The sequence below is a fragment of the Schistocerca serialis genome, chromosome 7 (assembly GCF_023864345.2).
Source record: "Schistocerca serialis cubense isolate TAMUIC-IGC-003099 chromosome 7, iqSchSeri2.2, whole genome shotgun sequence".
Taxonomy (NCBI): Eukaryota; Metazoa; Arthropoda; class Insecta; order Orthoptera; family Acrididae; genus Schistocerca; species Schistocerca serialis.
Genome location: NC_064644.1, coordinates 605154213 through 605172857, shown reverse-complemented (window position 1 = coordinate 605172857; position 18645 = coordinate 605154213). Strand labels below are relative to the sequence as shown.

General features: G+C 36.5%; 1 protein-coding gene across 1 annotated transcript in view; it reads right to left on the bottom strand.

Annotated features, from left to right (window-relative positions):
- The window catches only part of LOC126412131 (fibrillin-2-like), a 675186-nt gene that overhangs the window by 241840 nt on the left and 414701 nt on the right, over positions 1–18645 (bottom strand). The window contains exons 21-23 of the mRNA XM_050081574.1: positions 12984–13340; positions 7557–7682; positions 278–403 (exon numbers count right to left, since the gene is read on the bottom strand). Coding sequence (XP_049937531.1) covers positions 278–403; positions 7557–7682; positions 12984–13340 — 609 coding nt within the window. The remainder of the gene's footprint in view (positions 1–277; positions 404–7556; positions 7683–12983; positions 13341–18645) is intronic.

Genomic DNA, 18645 nt, shown 5'->3' with positions numbered 1-18645 from the left:
TAAATACAAAAACAATGTATCTGTCATGTTCAGAACTACTAGGATGTTGTTGCAACAGTAGTAATAACAATAATAATAACAGTGGTTATAATAATAATAATAATTAAATTTGTTGTATGAGATGAGGAATAAAAAGTGAAATGGAAAATCAGAAAGATTAGTTCCTAAATTTCCATCCATTATGAATCACAGTCCAGAAATGCATGAAAAAGTATGGAGCACTAATTTCAGAAACTGATTCAACTGGGTGACAAACATTTACAAATGCCTCACTCACCTTTGCACGACTGCTTGTCTGGTGCAAGTTCATGGCCTGGAGGACATTCACACCGGAAGCTCCCTGGAGTATTCACACATACACCACCTCTGCACAACCCTGGTGTCCGTTGGCATTCATCAATATCTGAAGAAAGACAATGTGCTCAATAAATGTGTGACATAGCACAAATACAGTGGAATCTCATTAGTATGTCCCTCATTACCACATTTTCTTGCATTGTATGTCAATTTTTGGAAGTCTCAATCCCAACAGCATTAAACATATGTTAAAATGACTTGTTTATACATCCTCTCTCAGATTAGCACAATCAAATTTGACAGTATGAGTACTGTTTTGCCACTGCAACTTTTGCTGCCTAGGGTTTTGAGAGTGATGGGAGTATGACATTCATAGCCATAGGGTGAGAAAATATGGGGATACACAATGCTGTTCAGTGCAACTTAGGCAAAAGCAGACAATGGTAAGTCCTGTATGGAATAACAAGAATATCAAAAGGACGGCTTGCTACTCACCACATAGAGGAGGCACAATGTCACATGCAGGCACAATGGAAAAGACTGCTAAAATTATAAGTTTTCAGACAAAGTCCTTCTCCCGAAATAAAAAACATAGACACAGTCACAGAAACACAACTCACACACACACATGACCACTTTCTGTGTGCACTGGAGCTGTGGTCAGTATAAATCTATCCTTTCCATATTATTGTTAGATCATTTGCTGTGGCAGAAATTACATGCACAAGTAGTTCATACATGTTTACAGTAGCTCTGATGACTTACAAGTTCTGGCAAAAAGTACAGATCAGAGGCAAGGCTGAATTTGTATCAAACAAAGAATAAACTGAATATTTATTAGCGTGTAACTCAGTTATTGGTGTTCATTTGACTGACTTTTAGTCTGAATATTTTAGTATCAAACAGTATACTGATATGTCATGGACAAAAAGACAGTGAGACAGTTAACAAATGAAGGAAAGTGGAACATTATTCAGGAAGTGGGCAAAAATTCACACATGATGGTGCAAGAAAAATGAACATTTCTCCATCAACATTAAATAAAGTAGTAAGCAAATGAAAAATAATTGAAACATTATGTTTAGAAGGAGGAAATTGCACACTAAAATGAGTGCAAGAAGGTTAGTTTTCAGAACAGGAAAATGTGCTATTGAAGTGGGTAAAACAAGCTCACGCTTCAAATATTACAACTGATGGTACTGTGATTCATGCTAAAGCATAACACTTTGCATACAAGATTGGACTCACTTATGGGTGGATTGAAAGGCACAAGAACCAACATTATTTATAGAACAAATGTGTTCAAGGTGAGGCTGGAAGCATAAGCATTGACACTGTTCAATCATGGAAAAATACTCTTTCACCAATCATAGGATGGTATTGTCCCAATACTATTTTTAATGTAATTTAAGTGGGCTTATTATTTTATCTTGCATGTGCAGCACTTCCTCAATGTTAAGTCATATCTACATACTGTAAATGTACAAGCCAGCTTCATCCACTCATCCAAGGCACTACAAAATGCCCGAAACAAAAATACAGGAAGATTCTTGTACAGAAGAGGCTACAATAAGAAAGGTAATGATTTTGGATGTTACACATTTTGTACGAAGTGCCTAGGATTCTGTGCAAGATAGCACAATCTCAAACTTCTTTAAAAAGTCCGGCTTTCATCAGATACTTACAGAAGACATCACACTAGAAAATAAAGGTTTTGCAGCTGAAGAATGGTAGCAAATAATGGGGCGAGCAGGAAACACCGACTACCTTAGCTCCGATGTTTATGTTGAATGTGACAAAGCTATCGTCATTGTCAGCCCATGAAAACTGATGTTGCAGGAACAGACGGCAAAGAAACAAGATGAATGGAAAGGTCAGGATGAAACAAAGCCTTTGGCTGTTCTTACAATATCAAATGCTACTGAAGAAATGGACACAGTTAAGCAGTATGTGTTGAGTTTTGAAGTCGACAAAGAAATGATGAACATATTAAGATGGACAATACAATATTAAAATTGGGACAAAAGTCAAATCTCTGTAAAGAGAGGACTACATACTGTACTTTATTACATTATAGTGTAGTCAGGCAAAGATGTATGATGTATCAACAGTTTGTCGAAATGACAACCACTATTCACTTACTAGATGTGAGATTCTGAATGTGTTCTTGAAAACATGCACGTTGAATTATCCTAAATCTCCAAATATGGTACCCTTGATTCTGCATTAATTAAAAAAATTGTCATTAACAAATTAGGTATTTTTCAGTAGTATTTAATTTTGCTTATGAAATTCAAAATCTGTGGTGCCTTCAAAAATGTGCTAATGAGAGTTCACTATACATATTACAGAAATGAAGTGAAAGAGACTTATAATTTGGTCATACATTTAGTAGGAGCTTTCTCGAAAACCATAAAGAAATGTAAAATTACTAAAAATGTTAGTAATGCTATTATTTCAGAACGCTAGATTAGTGTATGTATTTTTATATCTATCTATTAGCAGTACTGACATTTCTCCTGAAGGTAAGTGATAATCAGCATTTCTGTCTCAAAATTTTATAGTTTTCTCAAGAGAAATTTCCTTTTGATGAAAGTGAAGACATAGTATGAACATTACAGAAAGCACATCTTTACCCGAATTTCTGAAATAAAAAAATCAATTTTTTCCATTTTACTACACAGCCTGTTTTACAAGTAGAAAGGGAATATCTCTCAATACCTTGAAAATAAATGAATTCTGAAGACAGTTGAAAATAAATTTTAGTTTTTAAATTTTATGAAATCAATAACATTCAGTTTTTTTCATTTGTTTTAGAAAATACTCATCATCAGACAGAACTCTATTATTTTGGAGCATGCTTAAAGTTATCCATTTTGCCAAAGTCTTTGTTGACATTAGTCTAAAAAGAATTTAGTAAGAAACAGCTTTTAAATATGTATCTTACAAATTATATATAGATACATGCTGAGGTACTGCCAGTTAACCCTCCTAAAGCAATATCTTCCACAGTACAATGTGAACTGATATAAATTTGTACTTTGTTAAAACTTCCTTGATGAAACCTATAGGTATCAGATGGTCAGTTAAACAGTGCTTAGCAGTCAATAACATTAATATTAGTTTAACATATATCAAATGTTGTTCCACTTACTTAAATAGTTATGTATGATACCGAGCAAAAAGTGTTCCCTGTTATGAGTTAAAAAATAATGTGACAAAAATATCAATGATACACCAAAATTCTAAATTGTTGTACAAATGAATATGAGAGTGCTTCTGTGAGCTTGAAAAATAAAACAATAATAATAATAATAATAATGAATTAATGATAGAGGCCACACATAAAGAGGGCAAAAAGTTGTACAACCAAGCAAAGAAAATAGTCTATAAAATGAAAAGTAACAAAGGGGAACCTGTATTTAGAAAGTAAGAAGAATGTGCCCTCCAGTCAATAACTCAAAATACTAACAAATTTTTTTCAGTGAAGGACAACATTGCAGAAGACATGCTGTTCCTTTCACTTCAGCTAGATATTTCAAATTTTTGTGCAGATACTCTTAAACAAACAAAATATAGGTCACAGGGAAAAACCAATACTCTTACAGTAATTATGAAAAATAACATAGCACTTCAAGGCAAGAGTAAAACCAATACCAAACCTTTTATTGGGGAACAATAAGGGCAAAATATGACAACAGATTTCCAATAAACTTGTGACTGTTCAGAAAACACGAAAAGACATGCACAAGATAAACAGAAAGTGGGTGAGAGGATGCAATTCAGTCTGCCCATTACAGCATCTCACAGGAAACAACATTTTATTAGTTTTACAAATGCCACTACGTATCATTCTAAACTATATATAGCACATGCTATGAATTATTGCTAACCAACTAACTCTTCAAACTATACTATGTTTATATGCACATTAGAATTTTCTCTTCTAACTGAAAAAAAAGTATACAGCAGACAGACTATCAGTTTCTGTGCATGCATCCAGGACATAATTACCTCCTCTTCTGATATTTCCACTGACAACTTTACAGCCATTGTCAATGTGAACATATGACAGATTTCTTAATATGAAGATGTGCCTAGTATTATCTGACGTGCTAAAAGTTTTAGTCATGTGGTTTTGGCATCTCAGAGCCTAAAAGGAACACTTTTGCCAGTACAATTACGGAAGTTACTTTTGTCACTAACAACAAATTTGGTCATAGAGTGAATATAAAAAGGATGTCCTATTAGTACACCTAACCACTCACAGTAAGGTATATTTGTACATATGACAGTGTGTCTGCTCTGTATATGCCCTAATCTCTCTGACGTTATTCTTATGTTATACATGATAGAAATGTTGCATGGTCTTAGCTTGAATACCACTTCTCTAGATTTACTTACTACAGTTTCAAGAGAATAACATGGTGATTTTTTCTCACAGTTCCCATTTAAGTATATCTGTTACTATTTTATATGAGCTATTCTGACCAACTACAATTGTAGCAGTGCATCCCTGAATTTACTTAAGGTTTGCTCTCTACTTAGCAGTTGCTCTGGACTTTCCAGTGATCATGTCAAAAAATCTAATTGTTCTGTTCCAATTAATATTACTTAGTTCATATGTTAGTAAGAAATTAACAGATTTAGAGGCTGCTAAAGTCAAACATTCTATTTGATTCCAGAATGAGATTTTCACTCTGCAGCGGAGTGTGCGCTGATATGAAACTTCCTGGCAGATTAAAACTGTGTGCCCGACCGAGACTCGAACTCGGGACCTTTGCCTTTCGCGGGCAAGTGCTCTACCAACTGAGCTACCGAAGCACGACTCACGCCCGGTACTCACAGCTTTACTTCTGCCAGTATCTCGTCTCCTACCTTCCAAACTTTACAGAAGCTCTCCTGCGAACCTTGCAGAACTAGCACTCCTGAAAGAAAGGATATAGCGGAGACATGGCTTAGCCACAGCCTGGGGGATGTTTCTGGAAACATCCCCCAGGCTGTGGCTAAGCCATGTCTCCGCTATATCCTTTCTTTCAGGAGTGCTAGTTCTGCAAGGTTCGCAGGAGAGCTTCTGTAAAGTTTGGAAGGTAGGAGACGAGATACTGGCAGAAGTAAAGCTGTGAGTACCGGGCGTGAGTCGTGCTTCGGTAGCTCAGTTGGTAGAGCACTTGCCCGCGAAAGGCAAAGGTCCCGAGTTCGAGTCTCGGTCGGGCACACAGTTTTAATCTGCCAGGAAGTTTCATTCTATTTGATGTTTCTGAGAATATGCTTGACTGTGTATGAGTTTTGCTGAACAAAACCTAGGTTCGCTGCAACATTTCCCAATCACAAACAGCAAGCGTTTTTAAAGGGGGTGCATATGTCACTATCTGAATACTCCCAATCTGGCAAGGAGAAACCGATGGCTGTTAATTTCATCAAAAGGGAGTGTAAGCTGCATATTCCTCAAATTTCTTGAAAAGCCTCTGTATAGTCATTAAGTTTTCCTTGTATTCACATGAGAATTTATGGATGAATGAGCAAGTATTTTTCATGGATGATCATGCCTGGTTGCAGAAAAACACTGTGAAAGTGATAGATCTGTGATTTTGAAGGCTAAAACATAGCACAACGTACGGGAAATTTATTCTGATAAAATAAAATAACTGGGACTGTACTACAAAAGTTCACTGGATACTTTTGTAGACTTTCATAACACAATACGAAATAGTGCTATGAGCAAAGTAATCTGACATGAGATTTTATTATCTACCAGGAAAGAAGGGCTTTCAATTTAGAGTTTGACTATCAATTTTTATTATTATTATTTGAGGGTACTACAAATCATTTTCCTCTCTGGAGCCAGCAATATTGTAAAATTAGATGATATATTTTAGTATGCATCAGAAACAAGTCTGTTTAAGTGAGGTCTTGATTGCGTCTGCTGAGGCTAAATTTGGTACACACAGCACATCTACAATTCTTTCATTTGAGCTAGTACATACTTGTTTGATATCAAGATGTTCTTAATTGCTTGAGAGGATTCTCACATTTTATGAAATGCATATTTTTTTTATTTTTATTTATATACTTGTTCCATAGATCTGTACATGTGAGCAAGTCACTCAGATGTGGAACGTGTCAATGTACATAATAAAATACATAGAATAAAGACATTGTTATAGTATTAATAAAAGTGCACAAAAGTCACTTATTAGCTTAAAAACTAGTCAACATAAATGTGAAGATAGCAGTTTCATATTTAGGGCATTATTGCATCTATTTTAACCTTGAACAGTAATCAAAACTCCCCACTTTGGGTTTAAAAGTGACCCAAAAATGGAAATGAGAAAAACAGGAATTTTTACATTAGGGCATTATTACATTAGTTTAACAGTAAACAGTGTCAAAAAATTTAAAAACATCTTTCCAATCTGGGTTTTACTTATTTCTCTGAAAGAATTCCTCTAGTGAATAAAGTGAGGTCTCAAGTAAATAATTTCTCAAGCTACGTTTAAATACTGATGTACTACTCCTTATACTTTTGATGCTGTTGGGTAGGGAATTGAAAATTTTCGTTCCAGCGTACTTTACCCCTTTCTGAATAAGTGTCAAGTTCTTTAACTCACAGTGGAAATCCTCTTTTCGTCTGGTGTTATGTTCATGATGTAGGCAATTCGTTTCATACAGAGTGGGGTTTTTTATTATGAAGCACATCAGTGAATATATGTACTGAGATGTTGCTGTCAGTATTTCAAGTCGTTTAAAAAGATTTCGACATGAGGTTCATGGGGGTACACCACAAATGATTCTTATTGCCCTTTTTTGTGCTGTGAGGATTTTCTTTGCGGCAGGTGTATTGCCCCAGAAAATGATGCCATAACACATGACTGAATGAAAATAGCCAAAGTAAGCTGACTTTGAGATGGTAATGTCATTGAAGCGTGACAAAATTCGTAAAGCAAATGTTCATTTATATCTCTGCTTCTGTCAAGCTGTTCCACACCAACTGTAACTGTATTCACAGTAATCTCATTCTCACATTGTTGTGAATATTGAGATATGTATTTGACAATACACAAGATGAATCAGAATGTCGTATCATTTATAATGTACTTTCTACGTTATTAGTGAGATATTACATGTCAGACCAACAGAAAAAAGTGTATTTGTTAAAAAATGACAATATTTTTACACAACAATATAAACTAAATTAAGAATAAGGTGTGTTAGAGAATATGCACTTCTATTTTAGCACATGCTAAGCAACTGCTTACCCATGCACACCTGCATCATCATGGTACTCTCGTAGCCAGGCTTGCAGTCACAAACGAAGTTCCCAGGTGTGTTGCGGCATTCTCCATCACCACATACACCATGCATGATGCTGCATTCATCAATGTCTGTCCACACAGATATTAGCAAACATAATTTTGAGAAATGCTATAATCCTATGTAGTAAACAAGTCAGTCTAAATTAAATTAAGAGCAAATGATAGAGTCCACAATTGGAAATATGGTATTGGGTAAGGGCATTATTGTGTAACAAGGCTCTTTTTATTTAAATCAAAATGGTGCAATCAGCACAGCTAAAGTTAAGACAGAATGTATGCAGTAGGAATACAACATGGGGTGGCTGAGAGACCCTGTGTATAACAAACATGAGCCCAGTGAAGGTATAACACCTCCAAAAATGTGCCAGTGTGCAGTGGAGTAAGTGATACACCACTGCGTCAATGGAAGTTAAAATGATTCACAACTTATCCATTGGGAGTGTCTTATACAGAGCACAGTCACACTCGACAGCTAACACCATACTCCAAATACAGCCACTCCACATCAGAGCCTTGTGACCAAGGAGAGCTAATAAAAAGCTGATTGCAGGCTGAAAACAGCCGCATTTCTTTGCACATCTCATCTAAGTGACATCTCTGAGGACTGACAGTCCCATTGGTCATATATTGTTTGTGAAACCTCATCCCTGCCTTCAGTGCTAGGCCTTGTTATTCAGGACTCAAGTTCTGTGCAGGTGTTTAATAATTTCATTCTGCTAAACTTGAAACATTTCACTCATTGTGTCACTGCATCAGTCAAGCAGTAATACATTAAAATGTAGCAAATCTTCAACTGTTCCTATGTTCGCTGTTAGGAAACTGGCAATTCCCATATATATTCTTACTGTGTATGTGTGTGTGTGTGTGTGTGTGTGTGTGTGCACGTGCCAGTGTGTGCATGCACGTATGGTGATTATATGTTAGACAAGATTTTTATTCAACACACTTACTCTCCATACAATACTAAAGTACTAAATATGGGCTGCAGTGATAATGAGGCTCTGTTATTAACAATGGAACTATGTCCAGAAAAAAGGGCACTCATCAAAATGTGTTATGCAGGGACATCAGTAGGTTTACATACTTCTGATATCTACTAAGCCGGGGAAAATGGGATGAAGTGCTCAATGAAACAGATGTAGAGCGCTTGCCCGCGAAAGGCCAAGGTCCCGAGTTCGAGTCTCAGTCGGGCACACAGTTTTAATCTGCCAGGAAGTTCCAAACAGATGTAAACATTATGCTGAACATATTTCATGAAACATATAATTATTATTTTGATCTAACTTTAACTATTAAGCAACATGATTAAAACCAGCTGGTAACAAAATCTGGATTAAAACTGGCATAAAAATTTGCTGATTTTTGGATTAATATGAAAACAAATTTCTGTATCATTAGAAATGCAAAATTATACCAGACATTGCAACATGATATACCATATGTTATTAAAGAAGCAAAAGAGCGCTAGTAATGAAAACATCTCAAAAAACAGGCATCAACCACAATGAAAATCATCAAGTCTGAAACAGTCACAAAACAATGTCAAAATATATGAGTAGTTTATGGCTTATCATCTGACTTTGTCACACACACCACATAATTAGAGGCTGGATTTTTATGTAAATATGTGTTCTATTCCTTTGTTACTATGCATGTGAAAAGAGTAAATATTCACAAAGTGTAATATCAGCATTGATATACTTCAATCTAGTGTTACATATTTATCTGTAATTATATCTTACATATTTTAACTTAAGCGTACATGAAATACCATATTATTACTTTTTTACACTTTTATATTTTCCCACGCCCTCCCTCATAAGGAAGCTCCCTTAGAAAAATATCTGGATCTGACCTACCACAGAAGTTGAATACAGGAAGTATAATTTCTGATAAAATCATGCTCTTCTGCAATAAAATGTGATTAATTGCACTTGGGAGTAGGATTAAGAAGGACATGCTTCAGTTTAATTTTCTAATATTCAGAATGACTGTTCTCAAAAACAAAGCAGATATAATAATAATAATATTGTGTGTAGCACTGCAGTGGCATTATTGTGTTTAGTAAACACCTTTGTATGCTGTTAAGATTGGCAATGGGCAAACAACAGGGTATTGGCCAGAAGTTTTCCCATTAATAGTGACTTCTACTGATTCAGAGCTAGGGAATATGTGCACCAAGAAAATTTTGCTAAATAGTACTTTTAAGAGTTGATCTCAGTGTTCAAGAGGCGTCCTGTTGTATCAAAATTATCATCTAATTTAAGATCTTGGGTTATGATGGACAGCATTTCACTACTGATGGAGAGATTGTTCTATGTTGAGCATGCAATACTGGAGCTCTATCAAGTCCAACTTTAGCAACATGTACACAGTGATGCACACAGGAAGAACAAAGCAGAACAATCCTCTAAGAAGCAAATGTTATTGATGTAGCTGCAAAAGACTCCAAATTCTGCAAATGAATTTTTCCATAATTTGTGCTCCATTATTGTTGCTGCAAACATTGTATTGTATGAACTATAAGTGCCTGAATATTACGAATATCTACAAAAGTACTGTTGGTGACAGATTCCTGATGAACTGACATTAAGGAAAAACTATTTAGATTTTTGCTATCAGAAGGCCCTGAATAGTGTGCAACACTATATAAGTAACCACCACACATGGATAGCCATTATTAATAAAATATTCCGGCCTATTATACCATGGGCGAATGGATTTCACATTAAAGTAATATGTTTTGTCCCCATCTGTGGGGGACATTCTCAAGGGGATTAGTAGCTAAGATCCCCCTTGAAAATTGTCCTCCATAGATGGGGAAGAAACGGATTTTGGCATAACAGTCCAGAATATTTTATTAATTGTGACATTTCCAGCCATGAAAGTTTACATTTTACATATGGATAGCCATTGATGAAATGATGGTCATATATTGACATACCATTAGCAATCTCATCACTGGCAAACTTGACAGAGAATAACCATTGTCAAAACCACCAGTGATTTCCTGCAGAGTACTGGAATGAACAAATCATTCAGCACTAGCTTATGTCTTGAATGACTGCCTTACAGTGCTGTGGCCTGAGGGAATTCTAGAAAAAAAGTTCTTGTTATGTATTTGGTTGCTGCAGTCTACATGCTGAAGGCAGCAAGTTCCCTATATGTATTCTACCACATTTATTCTAGTGAAGCTGCCTGGCACATGCACTGCAACACATCACCAAAGGAGTGCACAGTCGCTATCCAGAAGTAAATAAGCTAATTTCATACACCATGATAGTGTTTCTCAAAGCCCCACATTGTTTACCACTCTGCGGAGAACTGCTGCCTAATCTAGTGTTGCCACTTGAAGCTGTCCTAATGAGGCAAGTACATTGACTGAAGTTGTTTGTTTTATAATAAACATCTTCAAGCAGTGAAATCCATTAATGATTCATTTTAAACCGAACCTTCAGTTTCAAAATGAGATGCACAAAATGTTTTTACTGAGCCTAAAATTGAAAATTCTCTGGTATACATCTATAGCAACTTTGGACTTCTTGCCAGCAGCATTAAAGAGCACACTCTAATGGGCATCTCTCCAGAAATATTTCAGCCCCTAAAATGGGCACCATCAACATCCTGTGATGAGGAAAAATCATTTTCCACCTACATAAACATTCTTTCTCATCGGTAGAATTCTATGACTCCAGAGAATTTAGAGAAGTGGCTCGCTGTTCAATGAGCTCCAAAATCAAATGTGAGGTAGGGCACACCTCAGTAATTTCAGGGAAAATAATTTTATTTTATGCTTCTGGCATTTTTAAGTGCATATTAAGATAATATGATAGTCTGTGGTAGCTTCAGTTGAAATTATCTTTTATTTTAAATGTTCAACAAAATATTTTTATGATATTACACACTTTTTTAAATATTTGACTAATTTTAATTGCATATATATGTACAGATTTTGCATGTTGGAATTACCCCAAAAATCTGGACTTCAGTCATAGTACAGAACAGTTTCTTCTATTTCCTGGAGAATTTATGCATCTTAGAAATATCAAGATGCAACATATACACTTTTGTAAAAAGTGGGCCTTGCCTGGGTATTGGTTTGCAACAGCGCAGCTGTAATTGTTTCAAGTTTCACATTCTGATTTTTGTGAAATTGTGAAACTGTTTTCTTTCAACTCCCATTTGTTATGAATATACTGTAAGATACATCTTAAGAATAACTCTCAATTACAGCTGCACCATGTGAAATACCAGTTTCTCTTGAAATTTCATGCACTCCCCATTGCTTGAAGTTGCTGCTTATGTACTGGCCTCAAGTTGAAATTTATGTGTGGTCTCCAAAATGCTTTGGGTCTTGAAATCTTTGTATTACAATATTAAGTGTGAAACAAGACACTGATCCCATTTGTAGCCGTACTGAATTGGCAGGCACCGTTATAGATACGAAATTCTTATGGCAGTGGCTCATGAAGAGTGTTTTATTTCATATATATATAACCCAAGATAATTTAATGTAAATTGCAAATTTCAAATGGTGGAAGTTTAAGTACTCTGTTCCCTACAACAAATATTTAAATTGTTATTGACAGAGCTTGATAAGTACTCTCAATATGAAATGCAATAGCCAGAATATCTGTTTAAATAAATAACTACTGCAAGTAATGAGAAAAAACTAACTAATAACGAGTTAGCAATATTTTTTTCCATCAATAAGAAAATTCAATGCCTTTCTGTGCATCTCTTTGAAAATTACAACACACTACCTGGAAATTTTTACACTGTCAATTTTTCTCTTTTCCTGTTACTTTTGCTTTATGTTGTACAATCATGAGAGATTATTTAGCCATAAATTTCAAAAGAGAAATTTACGACAACATTTGTTCATCTCACAGAAAACAGGAAGAATGAGCAATGTAGTTCTCATCCATAAAATATTATAGTTATATCACGATTTATCATGAATTTGGTCAACTTGAAGATAAATCTTAAGAAGTCTGTAAACTAAGCTCAAACAGTTGCATTTTTGGTGAAACTGGTATATAAATCTGACAAAGGAAAACACTAATTTTAACTACACAGTTTTTACAAAGCTGGATTTATGTCACAGTATGAAAAATCTTCCAGAATGAAATTTTCACTTTGCAGCAGAGTGTGCACTGATATAAAACTTCCTGGCAGATTAAAACTGTGTGCCAGACCGAGACTTGATTCTGGGATCTTTGGCATTTGTGGCAAGTGTTTTACTGACTGAGCTACTCAGGCATGGCTCACAATCTGTCCTCACAGCTCACAGCATAAAGGAAGAAAGAAAAACTAAAATGTTAAATATTCCGCTACTAAAAACATACAATAGCGATACAGGTATCTTACCAATGCAGCCAATGCTATTCTCATCAAGTGCGTAGCCACGATTGCAGCGGCAACTGAAGCTGCCTACACTATTTCTGCATCTGCCATTGACACACATTCCAGTAAATTCTGTGCACTCATTGATGTCCTTACGGTCAACAAATCCAGGTCCACGTGGACACAGTTCTCTGTGGGCATCAGTCCCTGGCCGTGGACATGGCTCGCAACGTGTACTCTCTCCAGAGCCACCCCATGCACGCCCCACAGTGGAGCAGCAGCAGAGACTCCGTGAGTAGATGCCTACCAGTGCACCAGAGCAAGCACCATGGCGGTACTCAGTGTAACATGTTTCTTCACGCATATCCAAACACATAGTCCCTAAAAAAGGAAATGGTCACTTATTTAGTAAAGGAATTTCAATAGACTAATGCAAAAGCATGTTTCCCTATATGTCTCTGATATTCTCTGGTTGAACAATGGATAGTCCAGGATGGAATAATGACAATATTACGAGAAGGATAGCTTACTATTCACCATAGAGCAGACATAATGAGTCGCAGGTAGGCTCAACAAAAAGACTGTCAACAAGTGAGCTTTTGGCTGAAAAGCCTTTCATCAGAATTGGACAACACACACTCACACACACACACACACACACACACACACACACACACACACACACACATACATACATTCATGCAAACACAATTCACACACACATGACCACAGTCTCTGGCTGCTGAGACTCTGGCCTCGGCAGCCAGGGACAGTGGTTATATGTGTGTGAATTGCGTTTGCATGAATGTGTGTGTGTGTGTTTTTTGTATATTTCAGAAGAAGGCCTTCTGGCTGAAAGCTTACATGTTTAGAAGTCTTTTTGTTGTGCCTGTATGCGACTCAACATCTCCTCTATATGGTGAGCGGCAATCTATCCATTTCATAACATAGGCATTATTCCATTCTGGATTTTTCATTGTTTGAATTTTTTTCTAAATATTATAAAATACCTAATGACAGAGTGAGTTTATGAAAAACATGAAAAAGAATAACATAGGGAACAAGAAGTAAAGGAAAGAGGAATAACATACGGAAGAAGAAATATAGGAAAGAGAGATTTTTATGGAAAACATTAAACTGGTAAGATACAATGCAGGAGGGAAAAGGAAACAGATACAAAGTGATCTGAATACAGCAAAAAAGAAACACAGTGAAACAACGAAGGGGTATTGGAAGAAAAGAAAAGGACAACAAAAGGATTAAGAACTGAAGCTGAGGTATGGTCCCTACACAGCCTCAAGTCAAGAAGAAGAAGAAGAAGAAGAAGAAGACAAAGAAGAATGTATTTTCAACAGAATATTTATTTTAATAAGACAAATGTTAACATTAATCTTCATGTACTTTTTTTTGCCCTGTGGAATGCAAAATTTTGTTGTTAACATCTGTAATCTAAAAGCAGGAGTAGCATTGGTAATTAAAAAACATGAAGAAAAATGTCTTCATACATTCTTACTCAGCTTTACTTTGGAAAAGACCAATGTGAGACATGTGACCACAGATGTCTCAGATTTAATTAATTTTACTAAACTGAAACAACTCTGACACCTTAATATTTATGCAAGATATTTGGTACATGAAAATCTGTGATACTCAAGCTTTATTCTCATGCTACCTTTACCTAGGTTCATTGATTTGTCTCCCTTTGACTAGTTACAAATTCACGGACCATTTAAAAATGGTTCTAACAACAATTACAGACCCACATGTTCGGTAGGCAGTGGAGTGAGCACTTTACATCTGTCTTATGTTTAATCAATACACATACAGAAAAACAAAGTCACTTTCAGTAGATACAATAAAACAATGTTATTCATAATGTGGTTTATGCATAAACTTTTACAGTCTTAGACCCTACACAAATTTACAAATTGGTCAAGTTGTTCTTCATCATCTACTTCTGGATATTAGTCTTTATGTTGTGATGAAGGAATGCTTGACCTAATATACACAGACTTATAAATCAATAATTCTCTCGTTTATTTTAAATGATTTTAAGAGTAATTTTGAACAAACATTTGACAGGTTACCTATACAAAATATTTTGGGTGTTACCCAAGTCTAAAACCTGATGGATTAGTTCACAACGGTCTCATTTTGAATGTTAGTATTCTGGTTGCTATGTGTTTACTTATCAATTGTTGTTGGTGTTGTGGTCTTCAGTCCTGAGACTGGTTTGATGCAGCTCTCCATGCTACTCTATCCTGTGCAAGCTTCTTTATCTCCCAGTACTTACTGCAACCTACATCCTTCTGAATCTGCTTAGTGTTTTCATCCTTTGGTCCCCCTCTACGATTTTTACCCTCCACGCTGCCCTCAAATGCTAAATTTGTGATCCCTTGATGCCTCAGAACATGTCCTACCAACCGGTCCCTTCTTCTTGTCAAGTTGTGCCACAAACTCCTCTTCTCCCCAATTCTATTCAATACCTCCTCATTAGTTATGTGATCTACTCATCTAATCTTCAGCATTCTTCTGTACCACCACATTTCGAAAGCTTCTATTCACTACATTCCGCACAAACACTTTCAGAAATGACTTCCTGACACTTAAATCTATACTCGATGTTAACAAATTTCTCTTCTTCAGAAACACTTTCCTTGCCTTTGCCAGTCTACATTTTATATCCTCTCTACTTTGACCATAATCAGTTATTTTGCTCCCCAAATAGCAAAAACCATTACTACTTTAAGTGTCTCATTTCCTAATCTAATTCCCTCAGCATCACCCGATTTAATTTGACTACATTCCATTATCCTCGTTTTGCTTTTGTTGATGTTCATCTTATATCCTCCTTTCAAGACACTGTCCATTCCGTTCAACTGCTCTTCCAAGTCCTTTGCTGTCTCTGACAGAATTACAATGTCATCGGCAAACCTCAAAGCTTTTATTTCTTCTCCATGGATTTTAATACCTACTCCGAATTTTTCTTTTGTTTCCCTTACTGCTTGCTCAATATACAGACTGAATAAAATTGAGGAGAGGCTACAACCCTGTCTCACTCCCTTCCCAACAGCTGCTACCCTTTCATGCCCCTCTACTCTTATAACTACCATCACGTTTCTGTACAAATTGTAAATAGCATTTCACGCCCTGAATTTTACCCCTGCCACATTTAGAATTTGAAAGAGAGTATTCCAGTCAACATTGTCAAAAGCTTTTTCTAAGTCTACAAATGCTAGAAACGTAGGTTTGCCTTTCCTTAATCTTTCTTCTAAGATAAGTCATAGGGTCAGTACTGCCTCACATGTTCCAACATTTCTATGGAATCCTAACTGATCTTCCCCAAGGTCAGCTTCTACCAGTTTTTCCATTCGTCTGTAAAGAATTTGCGTTAGTATTTTGCATCCGTGACTTATTAAACTGATAGTTCGGTAATTTTCACATCTGTCAACACCTGCTTTCTTTGGGATTGGTATTATTATATTCTTCTTGAAGTCTGAGGGTATTTCGCCTGTCTCATACATCTTGCTCACCAGATGGTAGAGTTTTGTCAGAACGCGCTCTCCCAAGGCCATCAGTAGTTCTAATGGAATGTTGTCTACTCCCAGGGCCTTTTTTCAACTCAGGTCTTTCAGTGCTCTGTCAAACTCTTCACGCAGTATCATATCTCACATTTCATCTTCATCTACATCCTCTTCCATTTCCATAATATTGTCCTCAAGTACATCGCCCTTGTATAGACCCTCTATATAGTCCTTCCACCTTTCTGCTTTCCCTTCTTTGCTTAGAACTGGGTTTCCATCTGAGCTCTTGATATTCGTACAAGTGGTTCTCTTTTCTCCAAAGGTCTCTTTAATTTTCCTGTAGGCAGTATCCATCTTGCTCCTAGTGATATGTGCCTCTACATCCTTACATTTGTCCTCTAGCCATCCCTGCTTAGGCATTTTGTACTTCCTGTCGATCTCATTTTTGAGACGTTTGTATTCCTTTTTCCTGCTTCTTTCTTCTTCTTTCGCTCCACCCTCTTTGGGGTACGCTGGATCAATCATTTCTTTGTGCGTTGTTCATTTCTTATGGCCCAGTATTTCTTCCTTCTTTCTGATCATCTTCTCTTATCTTCTTCCGTGATGAAGGGTTTGGACTTTTGTGTGGATTTGTCTTGGAACCTTATGTTTTCATCTTTAGTAATTAATTTAGCAGTTCGATCAATAAGTGAATTTCCTGAAATCTTCAATTCCACTAGGTCTTTCTCAGTCTCTTTAAACCAGTTGGGCTTCGTTTTTCGGTTACGGAAGAAGTCAGAGATTTGTTTAGTTAATCTGTTGGAATTCATTCTGAGAAGATGACCATAAAAATTTATTCTCCTTTTTCGCATAGAATCTGAAAGTTTTTCAATTTTCTTGTAGAGAGTTTCATTTTTGATGTGTATAATTTTATTGTTTTGAAATTTTGGCCCAATGATTTGCCTGCTTCATTTACTGTGTTTTTATATTTTCTCCTTTCATCAATTAAATTCAATATTTCTTCTGTTACCCAAGGATTTCTACTAGCCCTCATCTTTTTACCAACTTGATCCTCTGCTGCCTTCACTACTTCATCCCTCAGAGCTACCCATTCTTCTTCTACTAAACCTACTCCTGCATTACCCCTGTTTGATTTTGTATTTATAACCCTGTATTCACTGAACCAAAAGTCTTGTTCCTTGTGCCACCGAACTTCACTAATTCCCACTATATCTAACTTTAACCTATGCATTTCCCTTTTTAAATTTTCTAACCTACCAGACCGATTAAGGGATCTGACATTCCACGCTCCAATCCATAGAACTCCAGTTTTCTTTCTCCTGATAACGACGTCCTCTTGAGTAGTCCCCGCCCGGAGATTCAATTGGGGGACTATTTTACCTATGGAATATTTTACCCAAGAGGACGCCATCATCATTTAACCATACAGTAAAGCTGCATGCCCTCGGGAAAAATTACGGCTGTAGTTTCCCCTTGCTTTCAGCCGTTTGCAGTACCAGCATAGCAAGGCCGTTTTGGTTAATGTTACAAGGCCAGATCAGTCAATCATCCAGACTGTTGCCCCTGCAACTACTGAAAAGGCTGCTGCCCCTCTTCAGGAACCACACGTTTGTCTGGCCTCTCAACAGATACCCCTCCGTTGTGGTTGCACCTACGGTACGGCCATTGGTTTCGCTGAGGCACGCAAGCCTCCCCACCAACGGCAAGGTCCATGGTTCATGGGGGGGGGGGGGGGTCTTATCAACTGTAATTTTTTATTTGTAGTTCCCTGTTGCTATTTGAGTTTATATATTGTCATTTGGAGATACTGAGCAGAGCTGTGGACACGTGGAGAAATCAGAACATTTCAGACATATTCTTCTGCTTGAGTTCAACAGATGGGTGACAACAGTGGATGCAGCCAGAAACATTTGCATCATGTGTAGGAACAATGCCATTCCACAGAGCAAGGCAAGAAAATGGTTTTCATGTTTTAAGGAGTATGGTTTTAACATTAGGGACCCTCCACTTTCAGCAAGAGCTTTGGGGTTTGATGAACATTGTTTAAATGCATTAATCCACAATGATCTAAGTCAGTGTACTTGAGAACTGGCAAATGTGATGAACTGTAATAATTCCACCATTGTGCAACCTTTGCATGCAATGGAAAAGGTTCAAAAATC